The sequence below is a fragment of the Dermacentor variabilis genome, chromosome 1 (assembly GCF_050947875.1).
Source record: "Dermacentor variabilis isolate Ectoservices chromosome 1, ASM5094787v1, whole genome shotgun sequence".
NCBI classification, from domain to species: domain Eukaryota; kingdom Metazoa; phylum Arthropoda; class Arachnida; order Ixodida; family Ixodidae; genus Dermacentor; species Dermacentor variabilis.
Window position 1 is genome coordinate 169133508 of NC_134568.1, and position 17325 is coordinate 169150832.

The 17325-nt window shown below is 43.7% G+C and overlaps 3 protein-coding genes across 4 annotated transcripts in view; 1 reads left to right on the forward strand and 2 right to left on the reverse strand.

The window, feature by feature from the left end:
• Positions 1 to 4731, reverse strand: part of Tim23 (translocase of inner mitochondrial membrane 23) — a 47246-nt gene extending 42515 nt beyond the window's left edge. For both annotated transcript variants that reach the window (XR_012829635.1, XM_075699260.1), the window contains exons 1-2: positions 4525 to 4731; positions 3226 to 3284 (exon numbers count right to left, since the gene is read on the reverse strand). Coding sequence is in view for 1 of the 2 variants with exons in the window: in XM_075699260.1 (XP_075555375.1) it covers positions 3226 to 3284; positions 4525 to 4594 (129 nt within the window). In the remaining variant the exon portion in view is untranslated. The remainder of the gene's footprint in view (positions 1 to 3225; positions 3285 to 4524) is intronic.
• Positions 4732 to 7766: 3035 nt separating this feature from the next.
• Positions 7767 to 10372, reverse strand: His2Av (Histone H2A variant). The gene is made up of 4 exons (XM_075699279.1): positions 10235 to 10372; positions 10013 to 10090; positions 8483 to 8596; positions 7767 to 8211 (listed from the first exon to the last, which is right to left on the reverse strand). Exons 1-4 carry the CDS (start codon positions 10235 to 10237, stop codon positions 8020 to 8022), a joined length of 387 nt encoding a protein of 128 aa, XP_075555394.1. The 5' UTR covers positions 10238 to 10372; the 3' UTR covers positions 7767 to 8019.
• Positions 10373 to 10720: 348 nt separating this feature from the next.
• LOC142587916 (dnaJ homolog subfamily B member 14) overlaps positions 10721 to 17325 on the forward strand; it is a 108614-nt gene continuing 102009 nt past the window's right edge. Inside the window, exon 1 of the mRNA XM_075699289.1 lies at positions 10721 to 10931. Within this exon, the coding sequence (XP_075555404.1) occupies positions 10799 to 10931 (133 nt within the window). The 5' untranslated portion in view covers positions 10721 to 10798. The remainder of the gene's footprint in view (positions 10932 to 17325) is intronic.

Genomic DNA, 17325 nt, shown 5'->3' on the forward strand with positions numbered 1-17325 from the left:
TGTGAACTCTCCCGAAGTCACTTTGCAGTGTCCTGTGCGAACCTGAACGAGAGAACGAGGCCTGCTCTGTGCGCTGCGCTCAAGAAACGTCGAGGGACGCCCGACTTCGGTTATGAGCATCATCGAGCGACATCCCTCCGGACAGCGGATGCAGTCCCCTGTCCATCGGGATCTCCTTCCCCCGGCGGGGCGGTCTGTTACGTTTCGCCTACGACGCGCGGTTTAGTCGGCGCGGCTGCAACAAAGCGGCAGACATTTTGGCCCGTTCGGCGTCGCCGCTACGCCTCCCCGCCAAGCGCGTCCAGGCATGTTCCGATGCCACGTGTCTTCATGTGCGTGTGTGAGTGTATGTGCATATTGGTGCCCACGCTTGTCGAAGCGCGGCAGCCGGGGAGAGGAGCTCCCAACAACTGTGAAGCGAGGGGGTCTGACAGGCGCCGACACGACAGTGTGAGCCACCTTCTCCTCCCCATTGTGCCCGACCGGCGGCGACACGACAGTGTGAGCCACCTTCTCCTCCCCATTGTGCCCGACCGGCGGCGACACGACAGTATGCGTCACCTTATCCCATTGTGCCCGAGCGGCACGTGCTCGTCTATTGAGGGGTTCCTTCTTGCCCTCAACTGCGAGAGTATAAAAGCAGCTGCCCCCGGACGCCAAAGGAGGGCTCCGATTTCTTCTGTTGAGTAAAGTGCACTCCCGTCTCTCTACTTCGGTCAACCTGACCGCCAACTCTTTGCGATGTTAGAATAAACAAGTTGTTTTGTTGTTACCAGTCGACTCATGCTTTGCCGGGACCTTCGGATGCTTCCAGTTGTACCCCAGGCCGCCAGGCCAACGCTACCCTTGGGGCTTGCGACCCAGGTGCAACAACGGGCGTCAGCGCCGAGTTCCCAACAACTCGCGCCAGCGGTGCGAGCACAACACCCCTAGAAAGCTTAGCACAATATCGAATGGTTCTGCTTCACAGTTTTTGGAGGTACATGCTGAAATAAATGAGCCCACTTGGAAGCCTGTATGCTTTTTTTCAAGCCAGGTTCTCTGTTGCAGTGGCTACAACAAAAGAGCAGAGCCTGGCGAACGGGAAGCTTTCCACTCTTTTACAAAATCCAGCTGAAAATGTAGACAAATATGTCCACCTAGTGTGCGAAACCCAAAACAATGAGAAAATAGCCTGCAATGTGCTGCCATCTATGAAAAATAGCCAGAAGCAGTGATTCTTTGAGCGGCCATCAAATCACCGGTCACCCAGACTTTGGCCTTGGCCGTCATAGCAAGAGGATCACCCACTGTGGAAGGGAATGGGTTAATGTCATTACCATTGTTCCCCAGATAATTGAAAGCAGTTGTTTATTATTTCCAATCTGCTCAGTCGTCCAGACATCTAATTTTCAACAGCATTACAGGCATGTTCAGTGAATACAAGCCTTTTTTTCTTTATTTTTTTTTTGTTACCAATAAGACTATATGCAAACTTAACATTTCATGTCGTTTCAGATATAAGAAAATATTCTGTATTCATTACGGTGTTCGGTGGTCAATCTTCTCCAACATTCATATTCGATGCGATTTGGAAAGTTCACTATTCGAACTCCCCTACGTTCGGCCATTCCACACTGTGCTTTCGAACAACGTCCGAGGGGCTGTCAAAACTTTCCTCCCAGAGCGTTTGTGACAGCATTTTCAGCAGACAGTTTGCTTGCACTTAGGAAGAAAATTTTTGGTGATAAAACACTCATGAGATAAGCTGAGTTACAAAATACAAACGTTACGAGGTGCCCTCCACCACAAAAGCAGTAACTGTAAGTGAGAATCAAAAAAAAATTCCGATAATGCTAAACTTTCAAAAAATGTGCATAAGTCTACCGGCCCATCATATCATCACAGCTTAAACTTGAAGGCCCTTGTGCATCAACCTTACACAGAATTCAACTGAGTGACAGTCAAAGTGGTCCAGCTTAAACAAAAAAAAATATGAAACACAGCGACAACTTTCTTACCTACAATGACAATATCAAGTGCACTGCAATTTCTATTTTCATTAGGAATGCTGTGCCTAAACATACAGCAATACACATCCTTTTTTATATAATAGCATTATTTTCTCAAAATTTCAATTCCTTTCAGCTTGCACTACTTTTAAACATTAAATATACTTCTATCAGTGACTGAAGCTTTGAGAAGTGACTTTAAAGAGAGCTACCATGTTTTTTTTTTTTTAAAAAACCTATTTTCACCAAGGTATGCATTTATATTTTTTAAAAGTGTGCCTGTGTAGAGGGGGGGAAGGGGCACATTTGTATCTAAGTGTCAAACATTCCCCTATATTGCAGAGAAAATGTTCAGTGACAGTGCACAAATTTTTCAGAAATTTCATTGCATCACTTGGTTTGCCCTTAAGTGACATCACAGACGTCACAAATGTAGCACAGCTAATTAAGCAAATTTATTTTGGAACGCCTTGTCATGTTAGAGTCTTGGAAAAATGCAAACAGTGCAAAATCAGAGGACAAAAAGAAAACAGCCCCCCCCCCCTGCTATTTATGCATTTGCTTCCCTGTCTTACGTGCTCTTTTTACTTTTGCAAGTTCATGCACAAATTTGCCCAACATGTTTTACAGTGCTACAGTGAGACATGTTACCATTAATTTTTTTTCATAAATTGGAGGTGGCTAATGCAACCTATGAATTTTTAAACAAAAACTTAAAATGACATTACTTGTGATATGCTGGACAGCCTTTTATACTGCAACAAAAGGTTAAAAAAAATTAAATTCTGGGATTTTACCTGCTAAAACCACGTTTGATTATGAAGCATGGTGTAATAAGGACTCCAAATTAATTCTGACCACTTGGGGTTCTTTAACGTGCACCCAATGCACGGTACATGGGCAGTTTTGCATTTCACTCCCATCAAAATGTGGCCACTGCAGCCAGGATTAGGTCTCACGGCCTCAGGCTTAGTGGGTTGTAACAACCACCATGGCGGGTTGCAACAAAAGGTGACAGCAATCATATGGGTGCTAGTGAAAGAGAGACTTTTGTTGGTGGATAGGTTCCAGTGTTTTGGCCACTTGCTAGTTTACAAGATGGCAGCTCTGGTAGTAACTGCTCACAGAACCCTCTGCACGTACCAAATTACCATAAGAATGCTATGCATAGTTGCATGCTAAGTGAAGCTTCTGGCTTTTGACACTCTCAGAGTAAATCATAACACATGCTTACCGCATTGATGTAAGCTGGGTCGAAGTTTAGGTATGGTGACACTGGTGCATTCTGCCCACCTAAACAAACAATTTTAGTGTAATGAAACACAAGGAGAAAACTAGCAAAAAACAGAGGCATAGCATCACTAAGAAGTCATCAAAAATTAAATTTGCATTAATGCAGATAACAGCCCTTCCACATGCACTGCAAATGACTTTGTTCACTAAAAGCACAAGATGGAAAGTATATATTTGGGGAACACACAGTAGCAGTTTACGCACACTGTAGCAGACGCACACTACGCACACTGTAGCAGTTTAATGTCACTATCTTAGATCACCGCAGCTTCACATTACATAAAACCGAGAAAGAACGTTCTATCTCCAGTAATATAACTATTTGTATGAGAGGGCGATGGTGCATCCAGGCTTCCCAATCAAATTTACTCCCAACAAAGTACATATTCATGTCATCGGCTTTTATCCCTCCACTATGAACAGCTGTTAATGACAATTAACAAGGTGCTATTAAACGTCAAAAACCGATCCCTAAGGAACGTCAATGGGTCTTGCAAGTTAACCGTTAACATATTAAATTTGTGCAACAATGTAAATGTAATAACGAATGTTTGTTTTCTTAGTAGTAGTAGTAGTAGTAGTAGTAGTAGTAGTAGTAGTAGTAGTAGTAGGAGGAGGAGGAGGAGGAGGAGGAGGAGGAGGACAAATAGTCATCGTATTTATAACTTCACATTCTGTATCCTTACCCCGGCTGCGTGCAGTGCATCGTTATAGCACGCCGAAAGTTATTTGCGAAATGTCACTCATTGCATGACTGTGCAGCGATGTTAAACACCTTTTACCATGTGCACATATCAAACGGCTTGACAAGCGAGAAGCGCAGAAACTAGCGAGAAAGCGTGTCAATTTATTATGATTAAGTGCATGACAGAATACACTGCACAAGCTGAACCCCTCCAGCTCAATTATGCTGTAATCATTTGTGTAAAGAACTAGCATCTGCAATACTAGAGCTCCTAAAACTAGCAATAGTATTCTTGCGGCTAAGGACACCGTGCAACGCATCGTACAAAGTATCGTTACACCACAAAGTTTCTGAACTTGAATCTTGCAGATCCGCAGCGTCACGGCCGTCGCGTTTGGAAAAAAAGCGATGCTTTAGGTTTATGGCTCATGAAAACGAAGCTAAAGTGATGCAAGAGACCATCATAATGGTAAGAACGGCACATTAAGTACTTAGCCGTTGCCAAAACGGCGCAAGGTCGCTAACCCGCGAGGCACAGGAGACGATTTCACATACCTGGTACCTGGAAGCTCGGATCGATCGCCGGATAAGCGGCCCCGAAATAACCAGCGCTTTGGCGGTCCATAGAAGGAGTTTCCGTGGTTCAGAAAAAGTCCTTTTAAAAGCTTGTTAAACTGAGTTTATTCTAACAGCGCTAAAGACATCACGGGGCGATGAATGGCGCAGAACCGCGTGGGAACGACGGGCGACGGAAAAGGAAATGCGTCATAGACATCACTAGCGCGCCATGAAATGGAATATGCAAGATAGAGAAACTCTATGGGCACGCATTTTTATTACAATACGACATAAATAACTAAATAAAAGCTTAAAAATTATTTATATTTTCATGAACACACTTTTAAAGTACTTCTCCACATTTGTACCCCGCTGCCCTGGCAATCTAGTAACGTTGGCCCTGGCTCCCCCAGTATCATGATAACCCCAGCAACGGCTATCAGCATGTTGCTCCCTCACACCTAGCCATAGAGTATCTTTGTAGGAAACTCTATGCACCTAGCCTCACACATGCCTCACATTTGAAACACTATGCTATCCATATGCTATCACCAATATCGAGAATGGAGCTGACAGATGGAATAAGTACACCGTTATAGTAATAACAGCGAGAGAGGAGGCGCTCGCTCGCAAGTCACATCCGCTGCTGTCGTCTGCTTCCACTACCTTCCGCCATCTTGGGGTACCTTATCAACAGGCGCGCACACATAGAGTTTCTCACTGCGCGCACATATATAGGCCCAACATTACTAGACCTAGTCTAGTAACGTTGCATAGGCCAATAGATTCCCCAAGATGGCACTGCCGTAAATCACAAGTCGCGGAGTATTGAATGACGTACGTGCATACTATGTATATATGATGACGCCAGTGGGACGCCATAGCTTGCTCCAGGTAATAAAATTATATCCAAGCATTATTTTTACAGCGAAGCTGTCTATGGCTAGAGTTCAGTGCATTTTCCGTGTCCGTCAACAAATCTGTGTGAGCAAAAACTATCATCATTAGCAATGGCTCGTGCACTGCTAAGACTGCTACCGTCTTCGTCCACAGCTGCCCTTCCCCTTGGTTCTTTATTCTATGCCTTCCCTCTGCGAGGGCGCTGACGCTGCATGCATTGACGGAACAGGCCCACTGCCAGTCGGTTCAGTGATTTCGGTCTCAAATTCTTTGCCTCAATATATCGCGAAATGAAAACACGATTGCATAGAACGAATGTACAACACGAATGAACGCGGACATATAAAAAAATGTGTGTGCGTACCTTTCATCACGATGACCACCGATCAAAATAAGTGTTCGCACCTTTGTTCAAAATTCTGTGTCATCTCTTTGTCGTGTGCTACGTAGCTTCGCTGGTCATTCACTTTCATAGAGTGGAATGGTTCATGATTATTTTTTATCAAACGCTGCCCAACCTCACAAGAACGCATTGAACGTGTATGGCCTCCGAAATTGCTACGCGGCGTTTCGATTTCAAAGGCAGTATATTTAGCTTCGAACATTGGCCTCGATGATGATGATCGGTGGCATAGAGTTTCCTACAGAAATGATATGGTTCATGTCTTGCCTAAAACAGTGATCCAGCCTGCCGGAGCTGACTGTGCGTTACATTTATTGTAATCTAGCATTCTGCCTATTTAACTGTGACCACCCCGTCGCTGTCTTTTTCCCAGCAATCGTCTCTTGCTGATTACTGTAGCGAGCTCACCGCTGACCACTTGTAGACAACTAGGCCACTTAGGCGTTGTCAGGATTCAAAATTTACCAATAATAAAAAAATTATACTTAACCTGCGTCGCAGGCCCCTTAGTGTGGTAAACGTTCCGTGTTGGCCGCTGGGCAAGACTACCAGGCAGCGTACATCTTAGCTAAGTGAGCAGGCTCTCTGAGGGACTCGACTTAGGCCACCAGCTCATTAATCGGCTGTGCAATAATAAAGATTTATCTCCCTCTCTCTTAAGCCGCGGCGCGCATTTATGCCGCACCTATAACAAAGAACGATCCGGAGACACGTCTTCCCGTACCTATGTGGGGCAACGCGTTAAGGATACGTTGCAGGCAAACACAAGTTGGCATATTCTGCTCGTTTTGCCCGCGGTATTGACTACCTGCATGTAATGTACTACGTTAGATAAACAAAAACCACGTTCGCATCATGTAGAACAAAAAGATTCAGCAAAATGTTTTAACTGCGCGAGGAAGACAGGACGTGAACAGAAACAGATGCACGCGCTTTGTGTGCGTCTGTTTCTGTTCACATCCTGTCTTCATCGCGCAGTTTAGAATTTTGCTGAACCTGTGAAATGACTAGCCCAACAACATCCCTTACTTCAACAAATAGCAAGCGCAAAGGGTACAGTGAGTTGGCACAATTGTTTCACGTAGAGTAAGGCATTGCAGCAATTTCCTAACCCCTGTGTGTGTCAAACATGTGGTTGTCAACGCGAAACAAAGCCCTTGACCAGGCACATGAAATGGCATGTACAATGAACACGCTGTAAAGATGCGCTCGTGTTGTCTCAGGTCGAGTTGCAAATAATTGGGGCACAGGTCACACGTGAGTTTTCGTATCATGTTGGCCATATTGGCAGAATACAGGAGGAAAAACTGCATCTCCGTGGAATACATATCGAAAAATGTGCGACAATGACCTCGCTTTAGATAGGCTATTCGAAATCAACAGCATGGGGCCAGCCGAGTGCAATATTATAGCCAATTCATCCAATGCTTGAAGCCATCTCTACCTGAAAATTCTTACCGGGTGGCGTTCAGTGGCACACGCATTCAACCCACCTGTGAATACCGCATCCATACTGGCATTTGTTTCACCATTTGCCTTAAATCGCGGCGCGACCAATCGTAGCTGTGCTATGTTCGCACTGACAAAAATGTGGCCTCTGCAGCACAGGAATGCAACATCCATAACATTCATTCAGCCAAACCATCCCAATCTTTATAGTCATCTTTGTCATATCGCAAGCACACACATTGTACACAACTATTTGCCTTTGTAAGCCAGTCACCGAACAGCACGAACACCTATGCCACACCAAGCCCATATGGCTAGGCTTATCTACTATGGTCACATCAAGTACATGCACAGAAGTGAGCTTTTCTGTAGTAGAACTATTCCAACTTGGTGCATAAATTAAATCCAGTTGAACAGGCTTTACAAATGGGATTTTTGTGCTAATTCTTAATTGTGCATTCAAGTGTTGAGACAAACATTCAACAAATTTCCTTACAGAACTTTTATTCACAACGAAGCAGAACATATGATACACAACATGATGGTGGTGTTGCAGACATGTAAAGTCATGCTACGTGACACTTCACGTACTAATACCAAACTGCACGAAATATATGTGGATGTAGTATTCAAATGAGCTGAATATATATATGAAAGAAATGTGGACACCTGGTCGAAAAAGGAGCAATGCTTGCAGCCTTATTTTTTGTGTGTGAGTGCTTGCATAATGACGTATAGACTTAAGGCGTCTTCTGGGATCCCTTCTTGCCGATCAGCGACTTGTGGATGTGAGGGATCACACCACCACCTGCGATGGTTGCCTTGATGAGGGAGTCAAGCTCCTCGTCGCCACGGATGGCTAGCTGAAGATGGCGAGGAGTGATACGCTTCACCTTCAAGTCCTTGCTGGCATTGCCAGCCAACTCCAACACCTGTAAGGTCCCAAAGTTTGTGAGCACTGCTTCCCAGCACAAATACAGTAAGAAATGCGAAGTTCTGTACCACAAACATTACAAACACGTGCATACGTTAAAAGGCAACCAACCAAGATCACAGGCCAAAAATGGAGTAAGGATGTTTGAAGTAAACCAATTGGGATTTAACAGCTGTTTACGTTCAGCCCAACTTAAAAACTGGTTCAAAGCAGTACAAAACACAGCAAAGCTTGCAGAAGAGTGGATACTACGCGAGCATGAAACGTGCCTCAGCAGTCAGGTACTCCAAAATGGCTGCACTGTAAACAGCTGCAGTGGCCCCCACACGACCATGACTGGTAGTACGGTTCTTCAGGTGCCGATGGATACGTCCTACAGGAAACTGCAACCACAGAAAAGCAATGAAATGAAAATAAGGCAACAATATGCCAATCACAAGGATGAGCTGTAACCAGTAATGACATACTGGAAAAAGCAACACCAGGTCTCAACTCGCTTGAATTCTGGGTTTTAAGTGTCGAAACCACAATTTGACTGATACAGGTCGTAGTTTGGAGCTACGGATTGATTTTGAACACCAGGGCATTTTTTAAATGCACGGGACACGGGCCTTTTTGCATTTCGCCCCCATCGAAATGCGGCCGGGATTTGATCCCGCGACGTCGTTGCTCAGCAGCGCACCATAGCCGCTAAGCCACCGTGACGGGCATCACCTCGCTTCTAACATTCACTTGCAGTAATGCAAAGCTATAGAGGGACATAAGGTAGCAGAAGAAACTATCTGCAGGCGTACGATGTTTCTAGGAACGGTAAAGCACTGCCACGACCCTTTGAACAGAAAACGTGTAGCTACCTCATGTGACAGCTGCTGTAAACGCCCGAAAAATATGAATGTCAGCGCAACGAGTTTTAGCGTTTATCAATGCAGGGAGAACTGCTCGCACAACAGTAACCTGGCTAACAGCAATGCAAGACGAGCAACTGAACTGCCGCCGCTGTCAAAAAGGGCGCAGATTAGTTACGCAACACTTGCAAGCACATGCACTGAAGTTTACTCGCGTTTGGGCGCGCGTAACACAGCATTTAAGAAACGAAATAAAATGTCGGGAGGGGTGAGGAGGTGCATGTTACAACGCTCAAGGTCGGAGCAGACGACGAACCAGCGGGAATCACTTGGCGGTTCCAGCACACGTTAAAACCAAACGCTTCAACCTGACTCTTCGAAATGTCACTACGGTGTCGAAGAGCGATTCCATATAGGCAGTACCACACAATGACTGCGAAAAAGCAGGAATGCACAGCGAAACACGGCAAGAAAAACAAACGCTAATATTACATCTATTGCAATACAAATTATTGCATAACCACAACGTGACGTCAATACCACTAAAATATAATGTGCAGCACCAAATTAGTTACATTTAGTGTCCTTGCACAGGCGCGTCTCGGGCTCCCGCCAACGCAATGCCGCGAGTCAACAATGCAACCACCCTCCCTCGCTCCCGCCAACAGACGCAGCCTAAATTGAGTTGGTCTACACACAACAAAAAGAAAACGACATAATTGCGACTTCATGACGCAAAACAAATGCATGTTAGATTTGCATTGCTTGCTCGTACTGGCCAAAAATACGCGCAAGCAATACAACTCAAACTGTGGTTTCCGTAGCAGTGGTTTCTGCAGATAGGCCTAACAACGCGTCTGATTTTCGAGTTCTAAATAGCAAAACGGACAAGCGAGTAACATTACATACGCAATTATACAGAACATTACAAGGGCAATGCACATTCAAACTTGCCTGAAGTCCAGCCCTGGCCGACCTAGAGACCGCCTTGGCTTTCGCCTTTCCAGAGTCTTTCCCGGCTTTACCGCCAGCCTACAAATCGTGAAAAAATATAATGAATACCAATACTAAGAGACGAAATATCCTCCAAGAAACAATAATCAGGCATTCGGGATGAACGCAGCTCAAGATGCGAGGCAGAAGATTGGAAAGTAACAAAGGATTGCGCGGATTTACCATTCTTAACGGAACAACTCGGACGTAGAGACAACGAACGACCAACAAACACCGTAGCGTACCGCCAATATCACTACCCGCCAAAAACGAGCTGGAAACGGCCAATACAAAACTTAACCCACGTGACCACAACGCACCAATCGAAGCACAAATAGTACGAGGACGTAATTTTCCAGAAGTTTCGCAAGAAATTTGTGCTTTTAAACTGTGAATGGGATGGAGTAAAGTATAACAATAAATGCTTTGCAAATAATATATATTTTGAATTTTAAGAATAAAGGTGACGGACATTACGCGTGGCTTTTAAGTTTAAATTTCGTATTACAACAAAATAAGACCAACTGAAACTCGTTAGTTGTTAATCAATAACTATGAAAAATATATTATTTACATTTATAAAAAATATTACATACCTAAAATGTTAAAACGAAACGTTTGGGATGTTTTTGAGTAGAAGCGTAAAACATGCGTAAAGTGCGTACTTGCGTCGTCGGCCAACGGGATCTTGCGTGTGCCATATCTGTGCCGACCAGGCGAAGTATGTAGGGGGGATACGGCTCCGTTATGGAAGGAAATAAAGAAGAAAGCAAACGTTGTATTCAACTGGCACAAACGTACATTGCACAGGGACACAAAGAAAAGGCGCTCAAGTTTCTTCGAAAAGCAGAACACCTGTACCCATCAAAACTCGCTAAAGGTGAGCTATGGCTGCTGTAAACAAGACACTGGGATCCACGTAAGCCTACGGTCCGGACGTATTTTCAGACGTCCGTGCCGCGCTTACCGACCCGTAAAGAACGTTATCAAAATATCCACCAGTGCACAGTTGTTTCTTTCGTTTCGGGATGAGTCTAGTTTCGATTGTGTGAGGTGACTCGCATTACCATTGCGGACGACTAACGGAATAGGCCTACTGCGGTTTGTGCCAGCGATTACCTTGCCGAAACTACCAGTAAACGTTGTTTCCGTTGCTCTACTGACAGCACCAGGTATCCACTTGCAAAGGTCTGCCTGATCACTCGCAACTCGTTCAAAGCCAGTTCGTTTGGGGCCACGGTGAATGTTTTAATTGACACGTAAAACTGCAAGAGCTACGTTTGCTCACGAACACAATTTGAAGGTCTTGGATGCCTTGCTTTTGAAACCGGCAGTGCTAAGCGTTTTAGTCTCCTCTGGCGTGACTGCATGTGGGTGTAGCTTTTGGAGCAAGTTTGGCGTTTTATGGGCTACAGGGTTTTTAAACCTTGCTTTCAAAACCAAGGTTATCGTCTGGAGTGCTTTGGAGGAGGGCGAATTGTACTATACGTTACCAGTTCTTGCCAATCGCTTTCGTTTGTGTGTGGTATAGTAAACGGTGACTAACGAGCTGCCGGGTATTGGAGAGCACTGTGGTTTGGGTTCTGTGGCATCTTCTGACCTGGCGATAGCATCCGGTGTGCAGACATCACCGACAGTGAAGTTACTTTCCTGCATGTTCGTGCTTCCTTGTTCCGAGGACGTTTTTCTATTTGGCATTGAAAGTTTTGTGTGTTTTAAGCTTACCGTATGTGCGAGCAGGGCTGCTTAATGAATTATAATCTGCTATCCATTGTGGCGTTGCAGTGGTCATCATCAACTATTATTGACTTAGATGTGTCGGTGCATGCACGGTAGTGTCAAGTGCGAAACAATTTGGCTTACTGGGACATGTGCTGTAGAGACTAGAGAATGGCAACAGAAGCTAGTCGAGAGCAATAAGCTGACATGGGATGTGCATGTGCCTGTTAAATTTAATCTACTCTTTTATAACTTCTGAAGCAACAGAATGACACATCTGCTTCAAAAATTCACTAGTTTGCTCCGCGAACTGCGCTACAAACAATTGGTACTAGTCGCGTGAAGGTCCCTCTACTGCTCTAATCTGTTACTGCATCTAGCGCGCAACTCATGACAAGGACATAGTGAAAACCGATGAGTGTCCTTGTCTTGTGTTGTGCACTAGATGCAGTAATGAAACACCAACATGCCCACACTTACATTATTTCAAGCTCTAATCCCTTTTACTTTGTAGTGAAGCACCCAAGTTTGCTGCAACAAGGTTATGTTGTCAGTAATGTTTCTCACTGAAATTCCCTTGACAAGTCACTGAATTGTCAGGTGTCTAAACAAGCAACACTATAGCTATACCCAATAATGAAAACTCCTGTCAAGCTCATGAGAAATGCAGAACACTACTACTAGCAGCTGGTGTTAAATGTGAGTGGGGTGCTAATGTGCAGCAGTCGTGATGTGGCATTCACAATCACTGCAGTAGGTGGCCTCCTCCTGGTTTCACATTTGAGGTACACTGACACATGTTTTGTGGTGAAACACCTACATGCATGTTGCACTTTAACCATTCCTTGGGCCAAGCTACCCATCCTAGTAACACATCAATGATTGGGCTAGCTGCTTCTGCTTCATTTAAAATGTAACAGGGACAAAGAGGACATAAAGCGAAGAGCAGACTACGACGCACGCTTGTCCTTGTCAACTCTTTGTGTTATCTCCAAAGTCGCACTGTTGTATTTTGAATCCTACCAGTGCCTTGCGATACAGTACGTTTGGCCCATATAAAAAGAATTGTCTTTGGCTTTGGTTTGCATGGTCATAATTATATTTGACACTCTTAACAACAATAAACAGGGTATTGCACGGCACCAGCAGTGTGGAATACGGGCATCACACACATATATTTAGTTTCGTTGTTTTAGCAAAATATGTCATGCATATGCCAGAAGTGTTGCACAAGTTGTGGTGTAAAAAACTATATATGCACTTTATGTAAATAAAGCAACAGAGTTTACCTATATGGGAACTTGAAATGAGGGTTCATTTATACATGTGTTCAGAAAAAAACTGGATATACAGAAGGTCAAATAATGGCCGTTTCGTGCAATATTTGGAGCACATATGTTCATCCACTAATAGCAGGCCCCTACCCGCCGTGGTTGCTTAGTGGCTATGGTGTTGGGCTGCTAAGCTTGAGGTCACGGGATCAAATCCCGGCCACGGCGGCCGCATTTTGATGGAGGCGAAATGTGAAAACACCCGTGTACTTAGATTTAGGTCACGTTAAAGAACCTCAGGTGGTCCAAATTTCCTGAGGCCCCCACTACAGCGTGCCTCGTAATCAGAAAGTGGTTTTGTCACGTAAAACCCCACAATTTTTTTAATGGTAGGCACCATTTTGTATGTCATTAATGATGGTTCACATATATCATTGAGAAAGTATGTGTAGATGTTTTGATATGAGTGTTTTCTATGTGTTAATTGCTGTCTTGGAGCAGTTGTTGCATATTCTGCATGTCAGCATAAAACAAGCATTGCTGTAGCCATTAGTGTATCACAATTGCTTGTTTATGATCAATTTCTTTTTAAGATGCAGCAGTGGCGTAGATACTGAAAAAATGAAATATGCTACAATTTGCAAGCTGCTCAACTTCAGATTCGAACGATCAAAATCTTATGTTCCTGTGAAATGTTCTTGTATTCAGTCACATGTGCAGTAGCTGCAATGTATCTTTTGCATGCATTCCTCTTGTGAAGCTATAAAAGAATGAGAAAGGCACACCTACTTCGTCCTTGTATTCAGACGATGAAAAAAGAGGATGCGAAACTGCACGTGACCAGAGCATAGCTGAAACTGACTTGGCCAGAGACTTCTTTGTGCTTGCAACCACCGCTTTATGTGGGTCGAAATTTCCTACATCTTAAGCTGTACGAGCTTGGTTATTTTGTTTCATATTTGGTTTCAAATTGCTGCAACAGAAATTTATAGGGCTTGATATAGGCAGCAGTGTGTATATATATATATATATAACCAAACATGCACTTCGTGGCAAATGTGAAAGGCGTTTTCAATTGTGGCACCAGAAAAACTGGCCTTAGTGTTCAGGGCCTTGTCTAACTGTTGCTCTGATCCACTAATAGGGATATTTGCTAGTACTTGTTTTAGCTGACAGCTGCTGTTATTTCATTGCTGAGTGGGATGAAGTCACACACCTGGTGGCTAAATTTCAATAGTGGCATAATGCGGCAGCTTTCGTGGGCTGGAATTTCAGTGTATGTTAAATCATGCAGTTGGAGTAATACATAGCGACTGTGATTGAACTATGTGCAGGCTATTGACCTCATGCATGACCGATGGCGGCGCTGCAAGTAGCGCTTAGGGAATTTCAGCAAGCAAACTCGCCTATGTTGTCTGCTATATTCCATGGAGAATTGCTGCATTTTCATTTGCTTGCTCCTGCTATCTCTGCATGCATGCGTAGCATCATGCTCTAAAGTTAGTTTACACACACATGGACAGAGAGACAGACACATATACACAAACCCAGGGTGTCCCAACTATCATGCACGAAGATTTAAAAAATGTTAAAGGGAATGCAAAAAATGAGTATCTCCAAGTGACGGCAAACAACGTTACCTTGGTTCTGTCCAGCTATGTGGCATTTGCATATTTTAATATATTGGTGCATGATAGTTGAAACACCATATATATATATATATATATATATATATATATATATATATATATATATAATAAAGCTTATAATAAATGTATAACTTATAAACTTATAATAAAAAATATAATAAAAGTCTGGAGTTATTAGGCCACCAAAGGTCTTTAAATGCCTTCCGTAAAGCCATTGTTATTGTGGCCAAGGAGCCATCTGCAATCTCGTGGCTACCTAATCATGATTTTGCAACTCAGTCACAGAATTCTGTGCGAACTAGTGGAAGGGTTTATTAAACGTAACATATACATTTTGCTATAATGCTACTAATTCGTACTATATTAGTTTATTGTACACACAAAAATTTTTTTAAATTCACTGAGAAGCGGTTACTCTCAAGCGGTAGGTGCACTGAGATTTATCATGGCTTGCAATCGTAAAGCACACATTAGACTATCTTTTTGATAAAAGTCTCATTACATTTAATTGCAGAAGCTAATTTTAATTTGCATTAGTAGGATGTGTGATTTGTTTTTGTTTGATGCACTTTTGAAAAACTAAACCAGTTTCAAGAGACCGCTTTGTGAAAAGAAGAGTAAAAACATTCCATTTATTGAAAGAGTATGCACAAAATATGCGCATTTGAAATGTTTGTTTCAGTTATTTAAAGGTTATGAAAAGGTAGACATAGCGAGGATACTTTCTTTTCTGCAGGATGTGCCACAAGGCAGAGACATGCCTTGACCATAACTCCTTTTTCCACTTGAAATAACACTTTTAAGTATTCATTTTTTCCTAGGACAATAACTGAATGGAATAAACTTACTGATGAAGTCATTTCACAAGCATCCTTAAACCTTCTTGCTGTACACCTATATCAGTGACTTCTCGCATGTCACGCTAAGCTTATATGCTCTTGTGCTTGGTTCTGGTACATCATTGTGTTTACATTGCCAAATTATATACTTCCTTTCTGTGTATTTCTTTTATTGTTAGTTGTTTGCCAATTTGCAAAACCCAACAAATGTAATTACACTCTGCTAAAACCTCAACTCACGGTTGGAGTATTTATAAATAAAGGAGAGGTGTTTGGGTGGATTTGAGTGCATGCTATACTTCTTAATGCCTTAGTTTTAAAATCCAGAAAAATATGAGACTGATCTGTGTTAGGCCCAGCCTTATACCGTAACACAATAGTAATTATATTTGTATCATTGGACACATCCTGCCCATGAACTGCATGCTACTGATGGCAGGAGTGAAGTAGTAGTAATAAAATTTATTTAAAGTGATTGAAGTGACTCTTGTCCCAGCAGGAGGGCCCCTTAGTCCAAGGCTCCTGTTGCCTTGGCTTCCGTTGCGCCCGGTTCACTAGCTGGCGCTGGTCATCCGGGCCAGAGCTGAGCAGTGCAACATAACTGCTTGTTGGCCTAGTTGGTGCTTGCTAAAAGACATATTTTTTGCCGCAAGTTAAAAAACACACACAAACCTGGCTGCGGCGCCCGCATTTTGAGGGGGGTCTAATGCAAAACACGCCTGTGTCCCGTGCATTGGGGGTACATTAAAGGACCCCTCACTAGGCCACACAGCAAACTTTGGTTATATGCTGGAAATTGTTACGTGTCTTCTAGAAAGTGTTCTGCCACAGAAATTTTTCAAATCTGCTCATTAATAGCCGAGATAGAAATATTTCAGTGCCACGAACCCATGATTTCAGGAGGCGAGCTCTCCACTGCCAAGTGAGACACTTTCAGCACTTGCCTTGTCTAGGCTCCACAAGCGAAATTCCTACCCCGGGTTCTGCCATACCGGACCTTGATGATTGCGGGACGCATACATCACAGGCCCTGCCTTCACTTTTTTTTTTCTCCTCACTTTTTTGCGGTGCAGCGCACTTCCGCTGACGGCGTCGCACACAAGCTGTTGTAATGGTCTCATTTCGCGCAGCACACGATCTTGCGCACTGTGCAGGAGGACACCTGACTAGTGGTATAAGTCTCTGCTACTGAGGCAGACTCAAGTGGATCACAGAACATGATTCTGCACCGGAACACGGTAGAAAATGACAGTTTCGGTGTCTGCGTGTGCGACTGCACGACGTGGGGACAAGCAGACGAAGTACATCTCTTGCTGCGGTGCAAAGTAAAACAAAAACACGCAGACATTTGGTTTGTGTGTTTTGTTATTTCGCTATGCTTTAATTCGTCTATTCTAGCAATATATTAACACAAATAACAGATGTTGCCTTGAATAATTCTCAAAGTCGCGTGTTGCCATGAGTGACGTCACAGCACGAACACGTGTACATAGGCGCACGTGTACGTCACCTTCTGGCTTTGAGTGCAGTGGCAGCTAGGAGAAGGAAAAATGACGTTCGGTTTGAAATTTCAGTCCTTTCTGCGGCTCATAGCGATCTAACACTTCGCAGACACGATCGATCGTTATCGCGCATTGTATGCTCTGCACTTGTCAGCTCACAATGGCCAGACCTGGTGAGGGGCCCTTTAAAAGATCCCCTGGTGGTCAAAGTTAATCTGGAGTCCCCCACTACAATGTGCCTTATAATCAAATTTGCCACATAAAACCCCAGAATTAATTTAATATTTTGGGGCA

Coding starts and splice junctions, on each gene's coding strand:
- His2Av (XM_075699279.1), bottom strand. Junction 8,597..10,012: donor CGGCCAGGGCTGGACTTCAG/GCAAGTTTGAAT, acceptor CTGTGGTTGCAG/TTTCCTGTAGGACGTATCCA. Junction 8,212..8,482: donor TGGAGTACCTGACTGCTGAG/GCACGTTTCATG, acceptor GGGACCTTACAG/GTGTTGGAGTTGGCTGGCAA.